The sequence below is a fragment of the Somniosus microcephalus genome, chromosome 31 (genome assembly GCF_052327205.1).
Source record: "Somniosus microcephalus isolate GS21.2 chromosome 31, FLI_Smic_1.0, whole genome shotgun sequence".
NCBI classification, from domain to species: Eukaryota; Metazoa; Chordata; class Chondrichthyes; order Squaliformes; family Somniosidae; genus Somniosus; species Somniosus microcephalus.
In genome coordinates this window covers 37,719,518-37,740,317 of record NC_141017.1, presented here as the reverse complement: position 1 = coordinate 37,740,317, position 20,800 = coordinate 37,719,518, and the positions used below count along the sequence as shown (strand labels likewise).

At 48.1% G+C, this 20,800-nt stretch overlaps 1 protein-coding gene across 1 annotated transcript in view; it reads right to left on the bottom strand.

The window, feature by feature from the left end:
• The window catches only part of dnmt1 (DNA (cytosine-5-)-methyltransferase 1), a 49,569-nt gene extending 35,422 nt beyond the window's left edge, over positions 1-14,147 (bottom strand). Inside the window, exons 1-5 of the mRNA XM_085971846.1 lie at positions 13,947-14,147; positions 4,198-4,237; positions 3,804-3,911; positions 2,917-3,166; positions 1,160-1,235 (exon numbers count right to left, since the gene is read on the bottom strand). Of these exons, the coding sequence (XP_085827972.1) occupies positions 1,160-1,235; positions 2,917-3,166; positions 3,804-3,911; positions 4,198-4,237; positions 13,947-14,020 (548 nt within the window). The 5' untranslated portion in view covers positions 14,021-14,147. The remainder of the gene's footprint in view (positions 1-1,159; positions 1,236-2,916; positions 3,167-3,803; positions 3,912-4,197; positions 4,238-13,946) is intronic.
• Between the last annotated feature and the right edge of the window lie 6,653 nt (positions 14,148-20,800).

Below are 20,800 nucleotides of genomic sequence, written 5' to 3'. Positions count from 1 at the left end.
ACAACAGATAATAAAATATCAAAAACCCGTGTTCGGAACATTTATATCTCCCATCTTCAGAGTCCACGCATCTACGCTTCAACGTTAGTCTTCACCTATAAGACTCATGACTATTCTCTACCTCAACCATACTGTGAAAAAAGCACAAAATACCATTTAAAAATCACAAGAGAAAGATGCGCTACTTAGCATTCACAACTCTATTCGCTTGGTATAAGAGGGGGACTGCAACAGATTCCCCCAGCCAACATAGTGTGCAGTCATTTTATATTATACACTCCTAGCAGCCAGCACACAAAGCAACCTTTTCCATAACTTTAAATACTTGTTGAAAACAGATTTTTCCTCCAAGATAAACCAGAGCCAAATGGTTACGACCTTTTCCTAAGCCCCAGCCCTTCCAGCTAAAATGTTTCCTCTGTGCACAGAGCTCCTGAAACTCTCAATACAGGTGCACAAGACTGCAGTATTCTCATAGGAACCCTATACTCACAGGCTCGTGTGTGAACAACACAGACGAGCATTTCTCATTTTAGATAACTCACCGAGAGCACCTAGTGATAGAAATCTATTATTACAGCGACAAACCATCACTTGTACAACTTGTAAAATGGCGGAACATATTATTGACTCCGCCAGGTCCTGAGACACAGCCACAGATCCCTCACTTGCAATACCTTTATATTTGATCAACATACTCTGAAATACGACCTTTTTATTTAAACGTGGAATTACTTTGACTCCTATAAATAACTGGATTTACAGTATAAGGATGAAGAATAGGCTAGTGTCGCCAAAAAAAAAAATCATACATGGGAATCACATTTATGTGCCAAAAACTACAGACCAGCTTTTCCCACTGTTATATAAAGCACGGTTACCTTATCTATGTTTTGCCAACAGAAAATAAACAGCTAGACCATACATCAAAACTTGATATACTGAGAGCTCTCAACCCATAGCAATGGCTGCCAAACAAATATCAATCGGTCAGTAGATTGCAGGCAAGTAATGTTCAGTCAACACATCCCTCGAGCTTTACTGCTTTCTTGCATCATCTGAATCCAGTTACTATTGCCTTGCAATCCATCAGCCAGGAACTTCACTCGAAACTAGACATTTCTCCTTTGTGTTGCGTGAATGCAGTTCGAATACTCACGCTTTAGCGAACATGGATATGATCGTAGCTTGCTGCTTTGCCGAATTCCTGGTGAACCTCGGACTTCCCGACAGTCCTAGAATAGAAAGAAATATTGCCAGTTATAAGCAGAGCCTGAAAATCAACATGGGATTTCAAATATGGCAGGATTTGGAGAAATCTCAAATGTAGGAAACTGGGCTTCAATGGATGATTTTCCCCAAGTCTCTCAATCCTTTTAAGAATCCTTTCAAAGCATTAGGAGGGGATCCCTTAGAGCCTCAGTTAGTGAAGACGCACGAGGCTGATCTGTATCACCAGAAGTTCCCAGTGACAGAGGCAGCTGATCTCAGTCGGAGGCAGTGTTGGGACGCTACAATCAGTCTCCGTGTTCCTGGGGTAAGGAGTGAAAAGTCAACCATCATCATTCATAAAATCATAGAAGTTTACGGCACAGGAGGAGGCCAGTCGGCCCATCGTGTCTGTGCCGGCCGAAAAAGAGCTATCTAACCCAATCCCACTTTCCAGCTCTTGGTCCGTAGCCTTGTAGGTTATGGCACTTCAATCAGTTCCTAATTGCGATTCAGCGACCTCCTGCTGTAAAGATCTGATGGCAACAGCATCGTGCTCAGCTATGAAGCACACAGTGATAGAATAGCTTGCCAGCACACATCTAGACTCATGAATAATGGCCAGCCCGAGACAGGTACCCAACATGCTGCGTGTGCCTATGGAACTGCACCCACCGAGAGTCATCAACTACAAACACAGGAAGAGTCCAAATGGCCCATCCAGCCTGTCCCAGCAAATGATATCAATAACCAGCTGCACCCCCGCCCCCCACAAATCTATAACCTGAGACGGCCTCAACTTTCAGGAACCTGCCCAGCTCCCTTCTGAAAGGGCTGCAGTAAAGCCTTCATTACTGACGGCTCTGAAAAGAAATCCTTTCCTGGCATCTAATCCAACTCCATGATTTGTATTTTATACCAATGCACCCAAGTTTTCCCAACACTATCAAGCTCAAGTAACCTATCCACCCAACAAGGGTCTGTTCCCATTTTACAATACCTCAATCATGACCCTGAAGTCTAGGCTTCTTGGGGGGGTGGGGAGAAAGTACAGGCTCCAGTCCCCTGAGCCTATCCCAGCACCCAAGAGCCCCAAGGCTAGGCCTCATCCTGCTGGCCCTCCTCTGTACCGCGCCACGGTCTCAATATTCACCGTCAAAGGAGGGAAACAGAATTGGACACAGGAATCTAGATGGGGCCGAGCTACGGCCGTGCACAAGTCAAGTACTGTCATTCTAGTTTTGTAATGATCTGTTCTGGCTACAAGTCCTATTTCCTTTCCCCATGTTTTCACAACTCGGCTGTGGACCTTCCCTGTTTTGTTAACAATGACCCCTCGGTAGGTCTCCTGGTCTGCAGCCTGCACGTTATACACATGCCTGGAGGGGAGGATGAATTTTTTTAAAAACCCGCACCGAAAACACGAAGAAGGAGGAAATCATCATTTTAAATGTTAGCTGATATTTTCTCTCCCTCAGGCAGTGCACTTTTCACACAACCACGAAGGCTAGACGGGAGTTAGACACTTCTGGGACTCAGCAGCAGGCTCAAGCAGATGTCTATTTCACATCGAGAGTGATTAGATGAGTGAAAAGAAATCATCCGTACGACATTTCTGGGCACCCCACAGCTGCAGGTACCACAAGATCACCTTTCAGCAAGGGGGCAGAATACAGAGCGGACACAGGGCAAAGAAAATAAACGTACGTTTGTTATCTCCGTTGCTTTTACTCAGCCGCTTCCCACGACTCTTTGCTGTGGGGAAAACCACCGCTTCAGTCTCCATATTGCTCTCTTGGCCATTTGCCTCATCAGTCACGCCATTGGTCTCATTTTTATCGCCGTCCTTCGCTCCATTTTCAGTGCAACCATTTGAATCGACGCCAAGCTCAGAATCACCATTCCCTTCGGAAAGCTCCTGGCTGAGCAGCGCTTTCACTTTGGCTAGATAACCCTCCTGAAAAAGGACAGGTGTACCAGTTACAAAACTATCCAGACAGGCTTGTGGCAGACACACATTACACAATGATTGATTATTTGCAACTAATTATCCAGCACTGAGATCCCTACATTAACCCAACTCAGACTAATGGAACGACACTGACCCCTCTCAGCCTCATTGCCAAGTGGGGCAATACTGGGGATCAGAATCAAAACCCAGCTGACAGAAGGCACAAGCGTTCTCTTGAGCAGCTCAGGGTCAGGAAGCAAATATTAATCTGTAGCAGTCTTAAAGGGGTGGGTAGTGTTTTAAAATCTACAACTATGCACTCCCTCATAGGAGTGAAATTGAGACACAGCTTATTACTGGAAGAGCAGCAAATGAAGGGGCTCATGTACAGAATCCAGGTGGTGATAATCCGACTACACAACTCTGGACAGCCAGCCGACAATGAAGGCTCCACTGTCGGTCATCAGCGATCCTATCCATTGCAAACAAATCTTAGGCTTTCAAACTGTAAGTTACATTTCAAGCCCAGCACTATCATTTTTAGAGGGCGTTTCTCCACAACCCCACTCATTGGCATTCCATTTTAAAAGAAAGATACGCTTCCTAATAGTGCGCGCGTGACCGGATTTCTTTACCGTCTTACCTCGGAGATCTCTTCTTTTTGAAATTTTGTTTCCAGCTCGCTGAGGTCATTCTGTGCATCTGCTTGTAAGAAGCCATGCAGCAAACTCAGCTTTTCTTTTACACATTCCTGAAAGAGAAAGGTGGGTTTTTTGAAGTTATAGAAAGCAGAAAAATATAATTAAAACTCATCTAAAAATAAGAGCTAAAAGTTCGGCTACTTTTACACACTACGGGAAACAGAACATAGCAAGAGAAACACAACCAAATAATTCCCACTGCTCCTCTCCTTCCCCACCACAAAGAACTGGATTTGATTCACACTGGCAGATCATTACTGCATTGGACAGCATATCTCTGAAGAGCATTAAAATGCAGAATTGAAGATGATGCAGATGCTTCGTATTTCAACACACCTTCTCTGTGAGACCAACTTTATCCTCAAGTGCTTGAAGTCTGCAGAAACAAAAAAAATGATCAAAGCTCGAACCAAGGATTTCAGATATACAAGGCAACTGATTCCTCAATATTTAGTTTGGTTGCTTTTCTAACTTACTAATAAATCTCTCATTATTTAGACCGGATGAAATTATGCATTAAGTTTTTAAAAAAAGACCGAATGTAGTCTTCACATGAAGCAGGGTTCGAGGGTGGGGGATAACTGGGCAGGGCACGCAAATCCAATTCAATCCCCATTTTTAAGTGATTCATTCTGTCCTTATAAAAGTATTTTTTTATAATCCTTATGCCTACATTTATTTAATGTAAACTGCCCAGGCAAATTTGTCACGCTGTAATTAGGCCGTCTCCAGTGGTGACACTGCAGCCTTTCCACGAAGTGGGAGCCTATAATTAGTGTGACCAGTTTACAGAGGCACTTTTCATTATCAAGCACAATCGAGCAGAGTCAACATGGTTTTATGAAAAGGAAATCGTGTTTGACAAATTTGCTAGAGTTCTTTGAGGATGTAACAAACAGGGTGGATAAAAGGGAACCAGTAGATGTGGTGTATTTGGATTTCCAGAAGGCATTCGATGAGGTACCACATAAAAGGTTACTGCACAAGATAAGAGCTCACGGGGTTGGGGGTAATATATTGGCATCGACAGGGGATTGGCTAACTAACAGAAAACACAGAGAGTTGGGATAAATGGGTCATTTTCAGGTTGGCAATCAGTAACTAGTGGGGTGCACAGGGATCAATTCTGGGGCCTCAACTATTTACAATCTATATTAATGACTTGGATGAAGGGGCCGAATGTACTGTAGTCAAATTTGCTGCTGATACTAAGATAGGTGGGTTAGCAAGTTGTGAGGAGGACACAGAGTCTGCAAACGGATATCGATAGGTTAAGTGAGTGGGCAAAAATTTGGCAGATGGAGTATAATGTGGGAAAATGTGAGGTTACCCACTTTGGAAGGAAGAATGAAAAAGCAAATTATTATTATTTAAATGGAGTGAGACTACAAAATGCTGTGGTACAAAGGGATCTGGGGGTCCTTGTACATGAAACACAAAATGTTAGCATGCAGGTACAGCAAGTAATTAGGAAGGCTAATGGAATGTTGGTCTTTATTTCAAGGGGGATGGAGTATAAAAGTAGGGAAGTTTTGATGCAACTGTACAGGGCGCTGGTGAGACCGCACCTGGAGTACCGCGTACAGTTTTGGTCTCCATATTTAAGGAAGAATATACTTGCAATGGAGGCAGTTCAGAGAAGGTTCACTCGGTTGATTCCAGAGATGAAGGAGTTGTCTTATGAAGAAAGGTTGAGCAGGTTGGGCCTAAACTCACTGGAGTTTAGAAGAGTGAGAGGGGATCTTATTGAAACATTAAAAAATTCTGAGGGGGATTGACAGGGTGAATGAGAGGATGTTTCCCCTAGTGGGGGAATCTAGAACTAGGGGGCATAGTTTCAGAATAAGGGGGCGCCCATTTAAGACGGAGATGAGGAGGAATTTCTTCTCTCAGAGGGCTGTGAATCTGTGGAATTCTCTTCCCCAGAGAGCTGTGGAGGCGGAGTCATTGAATATATTCAAGGTGGAGATAGAGAGATATTTGAACTACAGGGGAGTCGAGGGGTGTGGGGAGAGAGCGGGAAAGTGGTGTTGAGGCCAAGGTCAGATCAGCCATGATCTTATTGCATGGCGGAGCAGGCTCGAGGGGCCGATTGGACTACTCCTGTTCTTATGTTCTTATAAACACGGGCATAGGAATTTAGTGGGAAAAATAGACAGGAAGTGCAAGAACATAGGAACACAGGTAGGCCATTCATTCCGAGCCTGCCCCACCATTCAATTAGATCACGGCTGATCCATACCTCAACTCCACTTACCCGCCTTTGATCCATATCCCATGATACCCTTACCCAACAGAAATCTAACGGACCTCAGTCTTGAAAGTTTCAATTGACCCCCGTATCCACAGCCTTTTGGTTCCAGATTTCCACTACCCTTTATGTGAAGAAAACCGTCAGCCTAGATGTCATTTTGGGGGCAGAAGTACGGCATTTGATAGCTACACCAGTTATCTGCCCTCCTTAATTCGCACCCCATCAGTAATCCAGGGCTCAGTATGGCAGCTAATAAATTTAATTCCAGTCTTTTCAAAAAAAAAATGGGAAAAGGATTATATTTAACTGAAAGAAACTTATCTTCTCAAACAGTGCAGTAAAGCATGGTTGGGTTCATTTAGAGGTTGCATTCGCAGGAGCTTTAATTTGTCAAAGTGTGATCATTTTCGCTCTAAGAAAAAGACAGGATATTACTGGCCCTTCCCTCACAAAAAAATCCTTTCCTCTCCAGTGCAACAGGCACACAAACCAGTATATCTGTGCACCAAGTATTCTCCTTATTTTCTTCCCTAGTTCGCCCTGCCCACAGACTGCTCTACATCAGTCCTCAATGCTCGTCTTGTTTTGGCCAGTAGCGGTGACGGGCAGAAGAGATACCTCTCCCCACCCTACCCACAGCTCTTGATCTGCCCAGATTAGAACGGAGTTAAATCATTTAAATTTAGCAATTCTGTACAGAGATTGAACAGCAAACGTTGTGAAACGTGTTGCTAGGATAAAAGCTGCTCACAGTGACAATGTACTGCAAGAATGAAATTTGAACAGTTTCATATGAAGCTGAATATAGCAGAGTCCATCCCACACATTCCTGGGCAGCCAGTACTTTACACAACAGTGAAGCTCTTAGATTGTGATGGTGTGGGCTGTTGAGATCGTCAGGAGGGAGAATCTGAGTTTACAGCATGTACGCAACAGCAGTTTGAATGCGTCACAGTATTTAAATCCTGACTGAACTCATTGGCCACGTGACAAGCTATAGTATCACATTATATTTTACAGTCTAATAGCAACACATATTTCGCACTGTAAACTGACATATAGACTTTTATTTTTTTTACTTTGGTCTTGAGAAAATATTTCAAATCAGCCAGTTATTCATCTTGTCCAAGGGAAGAGATGTGCTCGAGCTGGTTTGGAGTAGCATCACCATTTTGGCACAACTGAACACCACTACCAGGAAATCCAACACGAATTTAGAACCATCTTAATGCAGATTGTTTCAAAGAACAGCTCGTTGAGCCAGCTGAAAAAGCTTTCAGTCACAATGCTTCAAGTACAGGATACCGCTTCACAACATTATACAGGAAGTTCACACCATAATCTCACAGAACTGAACTCGCATCTTACGCAAAATATAAACTGGAATTCTCCACGTTTTAAAAAGTGGAGTTGCGTACCACAATGAACACCAGGGTGTGAGCTTACAGTATAACCGAAGCGCTGCCACAAAAAAAATAGCATTACCTTCGCCATCATTGGCGGGAGAAGGGTAAGAAATTGACTGCCCACATCTTATTTTTGTTTGGGAGGGGGAAAGGAGATGGTCACGAGTACAATTAAAGTTTTACTTGTCCAACATTACACCTTTAGTACTTATTCAGATGCTGATCTATACAGCATATAAGCAGCTCAGCAATGCACCTACATAGCTCCTCCGAATGTTCTCTGCAACCCGCAAAAGATCATTAAAAATCTGGTTGCAAGAGTTGGAATAAACGGGTCTTTTTCCAAGTGGCAGGCAGTGACTAGTGGGGTACCGCAGGGATCGGTGCTAGGACCCCAGCTATTCACAATATATATTAATAATCTAGACAAGGGAACTAGATGTAATATCTCCAAGTTTGCAGACGACACAAAGCTGGGTGGGCGTGTGTGCTGTGAGGAGGATGCCGAGAAACTCCAGTATGATTTGGACAGGTTGGGTGATTGAGCAGATGCAGTATAATGTGGATAAATGCAAGGTTATCCACTTTGGTGGCAAACACAGGAAGGCAGATTATCTGAACGGCAATAGATTGGGAGAAGGGAAAGTGCAACGAGACCTGGGTGTCCTTGTGCACCAGTCGCTGAAGGTAAGCATGCAGGTGCAGCAGGCGGTTAAGGCGGCAAATGGTATGATGGCCTTCGTAGCAAGAGGGTTCGAGTACAGGAACAAGGATGTCTTGCTGCAGTTGTACAGGGCCTTGATGAGACCACATCTTGAGTATTGTGTGCAGTTTTGGTCGCCTTATCTGAGGAAGGATGTTCTTGCCATGGAGGGAGTGCAGCGAAGATTCACCAGACTGATACCTGGGATGGCAGGAATGACTATGAGGAGAGATTGGGTCGATTGGGCTTATACTCGCTGGAGTTTAGAAGAATGAGAAGGGACCTCATTGAAACTTATAAAATTCTAACAGGACTAGACAGACTAAATGCAGGAAGGATGTTCCCGATGGCCGGGGAGTCCAGAACCAGGGGTCACAGTCTAAGGATAAGGGGTAAGCCATTTAGGACAGAGATGAGGAGGAATTTCTTCACCCAGAGAGTGGTGAACCTGAGGAATTCTCTACCACAGAAGGCAGTTGAAGCCAATTTATTAAATATATTCAAGAAGGAGTTGGATATATTTCTTAAGGCTAAAGGAATCAAGGGATATGGGGAGAAGGCAGGGACAGGGTACTGAATTTGGATGATCAGCCATGATCTCATTGAATGGCGGAGCAGGCTCGAGGGGCCAAATGGCCTACTCCTGCTCCTATCTTTTATGTTTCTAATTAATCAACTTGTCCAGTTCATTAATCAAATAAGTACGGATAATTTCTGGAAAATGTGCCTTAACATTCAATGTGGAGGTTCATTAGCAATACTTTATTTACATAATGTACAGGAATCAGATCATAAGCCACAAGGTGCAGTCATTGATCAGTCATGGTAAATCACATTGACTCCATGGCATCTACACCCATTGTACTCTGTTACAGTGATTGCTAGTGTCATGTGCCTGAACTCGAATACAACACAACGAAGCGAACTAAAGGCAAATACACAGATTCAGAGGGTCCGCAAGCAAAAGGCAACTGAAATACATGCTCTTGCCCATTTGTTTTTGGCACGGTCTGACACAGCTCCCCATTCAAGAGCGAAAACAGACAAGCACCCATCAGGTTTCTCTCGCCACCCTGGGCTGCTGTCAGATGCCTTGGATTATAAATTACTGGAATGGGGACAAAGCAGATAAAAGATCAGACTAGGTGGTTAATGTAAAGAAAAACACTCTTGCAGTTTTGATGGGCCAACAGCCTATTTCTAAGCTGCAACACAGACCAACCCCACTCTCCTACTTAGTCCCATATTCTTCAATATTCCCCTTTTTTGAGGAACTGTTTCCCTTTCAAAAGAATTTATGGACTGCTTCAGCAACATTTTGTGGCAAAGAATTTCACAATCTAATCACCCTCCAAAGAAATGCTTTTAACTCCTTCATGCAATGTTAAATCTGTGCCGTCTAATTCTAATATAAGCATGCAAAGTTCATGATTGCGAATTTATTCCTTCGACCTGGTTACTAGTCAAAGCCACACTAAGAAAGATTCAATTGTACCCGGAATTTCCTCATTTACAAAACCGGGAAACAGCAGTTTTCAACAAACCTACCATTGTTCCGAGTGATGTAGCACTGACAGGTTTTACTTATTTAGGAATTGTTAAACTGCTATCAAGCTACAAACCAAGGGACTTGCTAAACTCCTAAATTTCTACATGGCTGTTTTTAAACACAACACCTTTACCAACTCAGATCACACCCCTTAGAACTGTAAGTAAATGAAATATGAAGTCTAATATTTAGACCTGTACCAGTGGTAGAGGCGGCCATCAAAGACGAGAAGGGAGATCTTCCAGTTTCCAAAATTCTCCGTTAAGCAAATTAACTGTTAATCTCATGATTGTCTGTTGGATCTTGTCTGCAAAACGGCTGCCACGTTTGCCAGCAATTGGATGGCATCCCATCTTCCACCTTTCATAAACTTAAGCTCATCCAAAACTCTGCTGTTTGGACGCTAACTTGCACCATGTCCTGTTCACCCATCGATCCGCGCTCGCTGACCTACGCTGGCTCCTGGTCCACCAAACCCATTTAAAATTCTCACCCTCGTGTTCAAATCCCTCCGTGGCCTCAGCCCTCCCTATCTCTAACTCCAACAACACTGAGAATTCTGCTTCCCTCCAACACTGGCCCAATCCATACCTGCACCCAACCTTTGGCGGCTGTGCCTTCAGCTGCATGGGGTCAAGCTCTGGAAATCCCCCTCTAAACTTCTCTGCTTCGATCTCCTCCTTCAATAATCTTCTTAAAACTGACCTCTTTGACCAAGCTTTTGGTCACCTGCCCTAATATCTCTTTACTTGGCTCGGTGTCAAATCTTTGTCTGATAAGGCTACCGTGAAGCGCCTTGGGACGTTTTACTACGTTAAAGGCGCTGTATAAATGCAAGTTGTTGATGTTACATAACAATCAGTGGACCTCAAAGCAACTCATTGGAAGCGAAATGATGTGAAACATCAGAGGCACTGAATAAGGCACCCTGTAAAAGGAAGTTACACTAAATAAGCACAATGCCATTCATTTAAACAGGGCCCACTAACATTCATCTGATGTTGACAGCTTGCTCCTTCAGTGCTGTAACCATTCTGTGATTCATTCCATCATAACCTCCTTGCTCGTGTACTCTATGCCTCTATGTATGAAGCCCAGAATCCCGTATGCTTTTTTAACCACTTCCCCAACCTGCCCTGCCACCTTCAACGATTTGTGCACACATACTCTACTCATTGGAGTTCAGAAGAATGAGAGGCGATCTTATTGAAACATATAAGATTGTGAAGGGGTTGGATCGGGTGGTGCGGGGAGGATGTTCCCGATGATGGGTGAAACTAGAACTAGGTGGCATAGTCTTAGAATAAGGGGCTGCTCTTTCAAAACTGAGATGAGGAGGAACTACTTCACTCAGAGGGTGGTAGGTCCATGGAATATGCTGCCCCAAAAAGCTGTAGAAGCTACATAATTACATAAATTTAAAACAGAAATAGAGTTTCCTAGAAGTAAAGGGAATTAAGGGTTACGGGGAGCGGGCAGGAATTTGGACATGAGTCTAGGTTCGGATCGGACATGGCCCTGTGGGTAGCGGAGCGGGCCCAGGGGCCGTGTAGCCTGATCCTGCTCCTATTTCGTGTGTCTAATTCTGTTAGATTTAGGAGATGGTTCTGTGATAGTAGATTGGCGGTTAGGATCAGATCAGCCATGATCTTATTGAATGGCGGAGCAGGCTCGAGGGGCCGATTGGCCTACTCCTGCTCCTATTTCTTATGTTCTTATGTCTCTCTGTTCATGCGCCTTTAGAAGTGTCAGCTGTGGCTCAGTGGGTCGCTCTCTCGCCTGAGTCAGGAGGCTATGGGTTCAAGTCTCACTCCAGAGACTTGAGCACGAAAATCCAGTGCAGTGCTGTGGGAGTGCCGCACTGTCGGAGGGGCAGTACCGAGGGAGCGCCGCACTGTCGGAGGGGCAGTACCGAGGGAGCGCCGCACTGTCGGGGGGGCAGTACCGAGGGAGCGCCGCACTGTCGGGGGGGCAGTACCGAGGGAGCGCCGCACTGTCGGGGGGGGCAGTACCGAGGGAGCGCCGCACTGTCGGGGGGGCAGTACCGAGGGAGCGCCGCACTGTCGGGGGGGCAGTACCGAGGGAGCGCCGCACTGTCGGGGGGGGCAGTACCGAGGGAGCGCCGCACTGTCGGGGGGGCAGTACCGAGGGAGCGCCGCACTGTCGGGGGGGCAGTACCGAGGGAGCGCCGCACTGTCGGGGGGGGGCAGTACCGAGGGAGCGCCGCACTGTCGGGGGGGCAGTACCGAGGGAGCGCCGCACTGTCGGGGGGGGCAGTACCGAGGGAGCGCCGCACTGTCGGGGGGGGGCAGTACCGAGGGAGCGCCGCACTGTCGGGGGGGCAGTACCGAGGGAGCGCCGCACTGTCGGGGGGGCAGTACCGAGGGAGCGCCGCACTGTCGGGGGGGCAGTACCGAGGGAGCGCCGCACTGTCGGGGGGGCAGTACCGAGGGAGCGCCGCACTGTCGGGGGGGGGGGGGGGGCAGTACCGAGGGAGCGCCGCACTGTCGGGGGGGGCAGTACCGAGGGAGCGCCGCACTGTCGGGGGGGGCAGTACCGAGGGAGCGCCGCACTGTCGGGGGGGGGGGGGGGGGGCAGTACCGAGGGAGCGCCGCACTGTCGGGGGGGGGGGCAGTACCGAGGGAGCGCCGCACTGTCGGGGGGGGGGGGGGGGGCAGTACCGAGGGAGCGCCGCACTGTCGGGGGGGGGGGGGGCAGTACCGAGGGAGCGCCGCACTGTCGGGGGGGCAGTACCGAGGGAGCGCCGCACTGTCGGGGGGGCAGTACCGAGGGAGCGCCGCACTGTCGGGGGGGGCAGTACCGAGGGAGCGCCGCACTGTCGGGGGGGCAGTACCGAGGGAGCGCCGCACTGTCGGGGGGGCAGTACCGAGGGAGCGCCGCACTGTCGGGGGGGCAGTACCGAGGGAGCGCCGCACTGTCGGGGGGGCAGTACCGAGGGAGCGCCGCACTGTCGGGGGGGGGGGCAGTACCGAGGGAGCGCCGCACTGTCGGGGGGGCAGTACCGAGGGAGCGCCGCACTGTCGGGGGGGGCAGTACCGAGGGAGCGCCGCACTGTCGGAGGGGCAGTACCGAGGGAGCGCCGCACTGTCGGAGGGGCAGTACCGAGGGAGCGCCGCACTGTCGGAGGGGCAGTACCGAGGGAGCGCCGCACTGTCGGAGGGGCAGTACCGAGGGAGCGCCGCACTGTCGGAGGGGCAGTACCGAGGGAGCGCCGCACTGTCGGAGGGGCAGTACCGAGGGAGCGCCGCACTGTCGGAGGGGCAGTACCGAGGGAGCGCCGCACTGTCGGAGGGGCAGTACCGAGGGAGCGCCGCACTGTCGGAGGGGCAGTACCGAGGGAGCGCCGCACTGTCGGGAGGGGCAGTACCGAGGGAGCGCCGCACTGTCTGCTCTCTCATGTGGATGTAAAAGATCCCACGGCACTATTTAGAAGAGGAGCGGGGGAGTGTCTCCCCGGTGTCCTGGGGCCAATATTTATCCCTCAATCAAGTAAAACAGATGATCTTGTCATCATCACATTGCTGGTTGTGGGAGCTTGCTGTGCGCAAATTGGCTGCCGCGTTTCCTACATTACAACAGTGACGAAAATTCAAAAAAATGTGGCTGGAAAGCGCTTCGGGGGACGTGCCGAGGTGGTGAAGAGCGCTGTGGCAGTGCCAGCTCTTTCTTTTCCCCCTTGTCCCCAGCACTTTGTGTCGATGGAGGCTTCTTCCCTTCGACCGCAAATTTGGCGCCAAATTCTTACCCCAGCTGCAGTGGCGCCGGGACGTCAAACCTCCCAGATCAGCAATAATAAAATAATAATAATAAACCCCCCTCCCCGGAGAGAATGAAGAGAGGAAATACTCCCACCCCCCCCCACACACACAGACACGGAGAGCCCGGGACCCCCGGGGAGGGGAGGCAGGCGGACAATAACCGGAGCCCGATCGAGCGGCGCCCAGTTGGGTGGGGGGGAAACTTGAAACCTCCACCCTCACATCAATAATAATAAAAAATATTAAATCCCCACTCTCACACACGGCCCGGGACTCCCCCCCCCCGCCGGATGGACAATAACCGGCGGCCGGTCTGAGGTAATAAAAACACAAATCCGAGGGAGGAAGGCCTCAGGCTTCAAGCCCCCCTCCTCCTGCCTGAGGTGAAACTCACCGGCGCTTGATGTCCTCGGGCAGGGAGAGGGAGGAGGCGGCGGAGTCGGCCACACCGGCGGTGCGGGCTGGCATGGCGAAGCTTCTTTTTTTTCCCGTCGTCTTCTTCACCGACAGCGGCAGAAAACCCCGAGCGCCGCCGGCCGAGTTTTCGCGCGCGATCCGGACTCGCCCACTCCCGCCTTGGAAGGAGAGAAAGAGGCGGGCCGGAGGGGAGGGGGTGGGGGTGGGGGGAATCACAGTCACTTAAAATAAAAACTCGTCTTTTTTGTTTTAGCTATAACAGTTTGAAATGTCACATCGCTTATTTATTCAACGTATCCAATCAAGAAAGAATGATTTTCTTCTTGCAAATATTAACGGACTGAGAATTTTTAATAAAACCTCCTGCTCCTCCCCCCACCCCATCCATGTGGATGTAAATGGATTTGTCCCCCAGTTCATTCATCACCAGAAGCCCAGAGAGAGGAAGAGGAGAGGGGGGGGGGGAGAATCTTTAAATATTTTTTTTAAACAATTTTTTTAGCATCCACCACTTTTTCTGTTCACACGTCCGTTCGTTCCTCGTAGATTGATAATAGTGAAATAATCATCTGCATGCGACTGGCCGCGACAGTTGAAATAATGTTTGTAAACTTGTATTTTTTTTTTCAAAATTCCCCCTTTCATGAAATGGATTCTTCCCAGTCTGTTGACCACGGAAAAGATGAATGGGAAAGAGGGAGGGGTTACTTTATTTGATTATTGTAGTAACTGGGCGCACAAATACTCTACACATTGTAGTCTTGCATTTTATTTCATTTCAATATTTTTTTAAATGTTGTTTCAGCTAGAAGAAAGCAACGCCGGTCCAATTTTAATTTTAAGGTAATAGCTCAGGAACTCTCCCTCTGTGGAGATTGAACTAATCCACGTGTGTTGCTCCTCTCCGGTCCCTCAACGTCCAGTGATGTCAGCGCGGATTGTTCCCAGGGACCCACCGAGACAAACATCTACTACTGGAGGACCATCAACTCAATGAAAGATGCCCTTTGGTCTAAGAAAGACTTGCATTTATATAGCGCCTTTCACAATTACTGGACGTCCCAAAGCGCTTTACAGCCAATGAAGTACTTTTTGAAGTGCAGTCGCTGCTATAATGTAGGAAACGCTGCAGCCACTTTGTGCACAGCAAGCTCCCTCACACAGCAGTGTGATAATGACCAGATAATCTGTTTTAGTGATGTTGATTGAGTGATTTATATTGGCCAGGACATCAGGGATAACTCCCCTGCTTTTCGAAATAGTGCCATAGGATCTTTTACGTCCACCTGCACTGTCGGAGGGGCAGTGCTGCACTGTCAGAAGGTCAGTACTGAGGGAGTGCTGCAATGTTGGAGGGGCAGTACTGAGGGAGTGCTGCACTCTTCTAGGTGCTGTCTTTCGGATGAGACATTAAACCGAGGCCCCGTCTGCTCTCTTAAGCTGGACATAAAAGATCCCATGGCACTGTATCAAAGAAGAGCAGGGGAGTTCTCCTGAACAATATTTATCCCTCAATCAACATCACTAAAACAGCTTTCACCCCACTAGCCTCCACATTCAACGGATCATCCTCCGGCATTTCCGCTACCTCCAAAGTGATCCCACCACCAAACGTATCTTCCCCTCCCCTCCCCTTTCAGCATTCCGCAGGGACCGCTCCCTCCGAGACACCCTAGTCCACTCCTCTATCACCCCAAACAGCCCTTCCCCTTCGCCTGGCACCTTCCCGTGCAAGCGGAGGAGATGTAACACCTGCCCCTATACCTCCCCCCTTCCCACTGTCCAGGGCCCCAAACACCCCTTCCAGGTGAAACAGCGATTTACTTTTACTTCTTGCAATCTAGTATACTGTATTCGCTGCTCACGATGCGGTCTCCTCTACATTGGGGAGACCAAACGCAGATTGGGTGACCGCTTTGCGGAACACCTCCGTTCAGTCCGTAAGGGTGACCCCGAGCTTCCGGTCGCCTGTCATTTTAATTCACCGCTCCATTCCCACTCGGACCTCACCGTCCTTGGCCTCTTGTATTGTTCCACGGAAGCTCAACGTAAACTCGAGGAACAGCACCTCATCTTCCGATTAGGCACTCTGCAGCCTTCCGGACTCAATATCGAGTTCAACAATTTCAGATCATAAGCTCGGCCCCCATTTCATTTTTTCTTGTAATTTTTCCACTCCTTTCCCCCCCCCCCATTTCCTTTTGTTTCTCTCTCACACCTGGCAGCTATCTTTTGCCCTGCCCGTACACTTTACACCTAATCTCAGCCTATTACCATCTCGTCTAGCTTCTAATCTCTTTTACTTCTTTTGTTTCTTTTATTCTTCTGTCCGATCGCAGCCCTGCCTTCGATCTAGTTTCTTTTCTTTCCAGTTTTGAAGAAGGGTTCGACCTGAAACGTCAACTCAAATTTCTCTCCACGGATGTTGCCTGACCTGCTGAGTTTTTCCAGCATTTTCTGTTGTTATTTCGGATTTCCAACATCTGCAGTATTTTGCTATCGTACTAAAACAGATTATTTGGTCATTATCACTTTGCTGTTTGTGGGACCTTGCTGTGCACAAATTGGCTGCTGCATTTCCTACATTACAACAGTGACTACTCTTCAAAAAGTGCTTAATTGGCTGTAAAGCACTTTGGGAGGTCCTAAGGTCGATCCTACCCTCATCCAACGTCCACACTTCCCAGTATAGAAGTTTTAGAAACAGGAAAAGGTTTTCAGGCTGAAAAAGCTTGTAATTGTCTCAAATCTATTTATCTGCTTTCTCTCACTATCTCCCTAGTAAGATATTGTGCAATTTTCTTATTCTTTGTGTAAAAATCTTCTACCTGACTTCCCTTCTTACTCCTAACTTAACTATTGAATCTTACAAATATTTGAAAAGTTATAAACAATTGGGAAATGAAAAGGTGTATTAGGAGTAAAAAGAATGGGAAAATACTGGTGTATGTTTCCAGGAAGGACACTGACTCTTGCTGGGATACAGTTCCAGAGGTATAAGTAACCCTCGAACACCTCGCCCAAGTGACAATTTTCCATGTGCAAGCCTGAATAGTGCTGGCAGATTATTTCTCTGAGGAAGGTATCAGAGCTGTGCCTGTTCTTGCTCTCAACAGTCACTTGGCAGTAAGAGTGGCTGAACCTTGCCTGATTTTAAGAAACGTGAGCAATAGGAGCAGGAGGAAGCCATATGGCCCTTCGAGGCTGCTTCACCATGGCTGACCTTCAATCTCAAATTTCACCCCCTTTAGCCTAGGAGGTGCCGAGAGCAATAGTAGCAACCAACCTGCTCTCCTGGCTAAATCCGCTAACTTACCACAGACCAGGAATCAGACCTGGGCTCTCCATGGATCATTACTACACCATGTGGTACATTTACCCATTTGACCATCAGGTTTTTAAAAATTCTCTAACCACATAACAATGAGACTTCTAGTCTTCCCTCAGTGTGGCTCATGGAGTTTGTCATCTAAGACAGCGCAGCCACCTCATAGAAGAATTGTATTCTGTAGATTAAGTACCTACTGCTTATGCAGTTACATCAGGGAATCAATGTATTTATATCAACTCATGTATACACATTGGATGCCCGAGTCAAAATAAGAGGCCGTGACGTTGGTAATGGAATAAATCTTTGATGGAAGATTCAGCAGCCGTAGCTCCCGCATGGCTTAGGTGTAAAATCACGTAGATGTTGACATCAGATGAGAGGCTCAGGTTTGACTGATTTCACTCTCATCTACAATTACAGCAACACGCAGCACATAGATCATTAAAATGTCATGAACAAGTACAGAAAATAATCAAAAAGGTTAATAGAATGTTGGCCTTTATATCTAGAAGACTAGAGTACAAGGGGGTAGAAGTTATGCTGCAGCTATACAAAGCCCTGGTTAGACCACACCTGGAGCACTGTGAGCAGCTCTAGGCCCCACACCTTGGGAAGGATATACTGGCCTTGGAGGGAGTGCAGTGCAGGTTTACCAGAATGATACCCGGACTCCAAGGGTTAAATTATGAGGCAAGATTACACAAACTAGGGTTGTATTCTCTGGAATTTAAATGGTTAAGGGGTGATTTGATTGAAGTTTTCAAGATATTAAGGGTAACTGATAGATAGAAGGAAACTATTTCCGCTGGTTGGGGAGTCTAGGACTAGGGGTCATAGTCTAAAAATTAGAGCCAGGCCTTTGAGCGTTCTGACGAAAGGTCAACATGAAACATTAACTTTGTTTCTCTGTAACAGATGCTGCCTGACCTGCTGAGTATTTCTCGCATTTTTTGTTTTTATTTCTTTCAGGAGGGAAGTTAGGAAACACTTCTATACGCAAAGGATGGTAGAAGTTTGGAACTTTCTTCTGCAAACAGCAATTGATGCTAGGTCAATTGTTAATTTAAAATCTGAGATTGATAGCTTTTTGTTAATGAAAGGCATTAAGGGAGATGGGGCAAAGGCAGTATATAGAGTTAGGTCGCAGATCAGCCATGGTCCCATTGAATGGCGGAACAGGCTCAAGGGGCTAAATGGTCCACTCCTGTGTTTATGTTCGTCGATTGTAAATCTGCATTCAGTGCACGAGGTGACAGAGTTTTCCATAAATTTAATGCTTCAGTTAGACACCTAGTGCTTTAGCTAGATGTCAGAGTTTAGCTCTACTTTCATCTCCCTCGATTGCTTTAGTTCAGTTAGTTCTTCTACGAGACACTACCTGAAACCTGCCCAATTTCTCTTCTCTCTTGAAGCCATCTCATCCAGCTGGTGCACAATTCCAGCAGCTTGCCAAGTGTCACACTTCATATGAGAGCCACACAGTGAATGTTGATTGGCTATTTGACTGCAGAGAGCACCACAGCAGAGTTTGATGCTATCCTCCTCCAACATCGACACCCGCACCTTCCAGCAGACAATGACGAGGAATAGCAAACCTAGCCATCAATCCTCTCCTTAGCCAAGCAGCATGGAGGCCAATTTTAGCACTCAAAACCCTGCCCCGGTGAGGATGAGCTAAACGTGTGAGGCCAAATATTGAATCTGGGACCTCTCTCTGGCTTGTACGTATCACTGGCCCATCAAGGCACTTTACCAGAAATTTAATACCATTTAAATGAATGAGGCAAAAAGAAACCAGCACACAGAGAAAGAAAGACTTGCATTTCTATCGCGCCTTTCATGACCACTGGATGTCCCAAAGCACTTTACAGCCAATGAAGTACCTTTTTTGAAGTGTAGTCACTGTTGTAATGTAGGTAACGTGGCAGCCAATTTGCACACAGCAAGCTCCCACAAACAGTACGATGATAATGACCAGATAATCTGTTTTAGTGATGTTGATTGAGCGATAAATATTGGCCAGGACAGAGGACTCCCCTGCTCTTCATTGAAATAGTGCCATGGGATCTTTTACGTTCACCCGAGAGCAGACGGGACTTCTGTTTAATGTCTCATCCGAAAGACGGTACCTCTGCCAGTGCAGTCCTCCCTCAGCGTGGCCCCTCTGCCAGCGCAGCACTCCCTCAGTACCGCCCCTCCGACAGTGCAGTGCTCCCTCGGTACCGCCCCTCCGACAGTGCGGCGCTCCCTCAGTACCGCCCTTCCGACACTCCCTCAGTCCTGCCCCTCCGACAGTGCGGCGCTCCCTCAGTACTGCCCCTCCGACAGTGCAGCGCTCCCTCAGTACTGCCCCTCCGACAGTGCAGCTCTCCCTCAGTACTGCCCCTCCGACAGTGCAGCTCTCCCTCAGTACTGCCCCTCCGACAGTGCAACGCTCCCTCAGTACTGCCCCTCCGACAATGCGACGCTCCCTCAGTACCGCCCTTCCGACAGTGCGGCACTCCCTCAGTCCTGCCCCTCCGACAGTGCGGCGCTCCCTCAGTACTGCCCCGACAGTGCAGCGCTCCCTCAGTACTGCCCCTCCGACAGTGCAGCTCTCCCTCAGTACTGCCCCTCCGACAGTGTAGCTCTCCCTCAGTACTGCCCCTCCGACAGTGCGACGCTCCCTCAGTACTGCCCCTCCGACAATGCGACGCTCCCTCAGTACTGCCCCTCCGACAATGCGGCGCTCCCTCAGTACTGCCCCGACAGTGCGACGCTCCCTCAGTACTGCCCCTCCGACAGTGCAGCTCTCCCTCAGTACTGCCCCTCCGACAGTGTAGCTCTCCCTCAGTACTGCCCCTCCGACAGTGCGACGCTCCCAGTACTGCCCCTCCGACAGTGCAGCTCTCCCTCAGTACTGCCCCTCCGACAGTGTAGCTCTCCCTCAGTACTGCCCCTCCGACAGTGCGACGCTCCCTCAGTACTGCCCCTCCGACAATGCGACGCTCCCTCAGTACTGCCCCTCCGACAATGCGGCGCTCCCTCAGTACTGCCCCGACAGTGCGACGCTCCCTCAGTACTGCCCCTCCGACAGTGCGGCGCTCCCTCAGTACTGCCCCTCCGACAATGCGGCGCTCCCTCAGTACTGCCCCGACAGTGCGACGCTCCCTCAGTACTGCCCCTCCGACAGTGCGGCGCTCCCTCAGTACTGCACTGGAGTGTCAGTCTGGATTTTTGTGCTCAAGTGTCTGGAGTAAGACTTAAACCCACAACCTTCTGACTTGGAGGCGAGAGTGCTACCCACTGAGTCACAGGTGACACTTAATCTTAAGAACTAATATTTATAAAGAGCCAAATCACATTCTCATGACATCCTAAAGTGTTGCTTATCCAATTAATATATTTTAAGTGCAGTCACTTGTGTAGGAAAATGTGGCAGCCAATTTCAGCGCAGCAAAGACCCACAAACAGCAAACGAGAGGAATGACCAGTGACTGTTTTTGGTAGGCAAGGGAGAA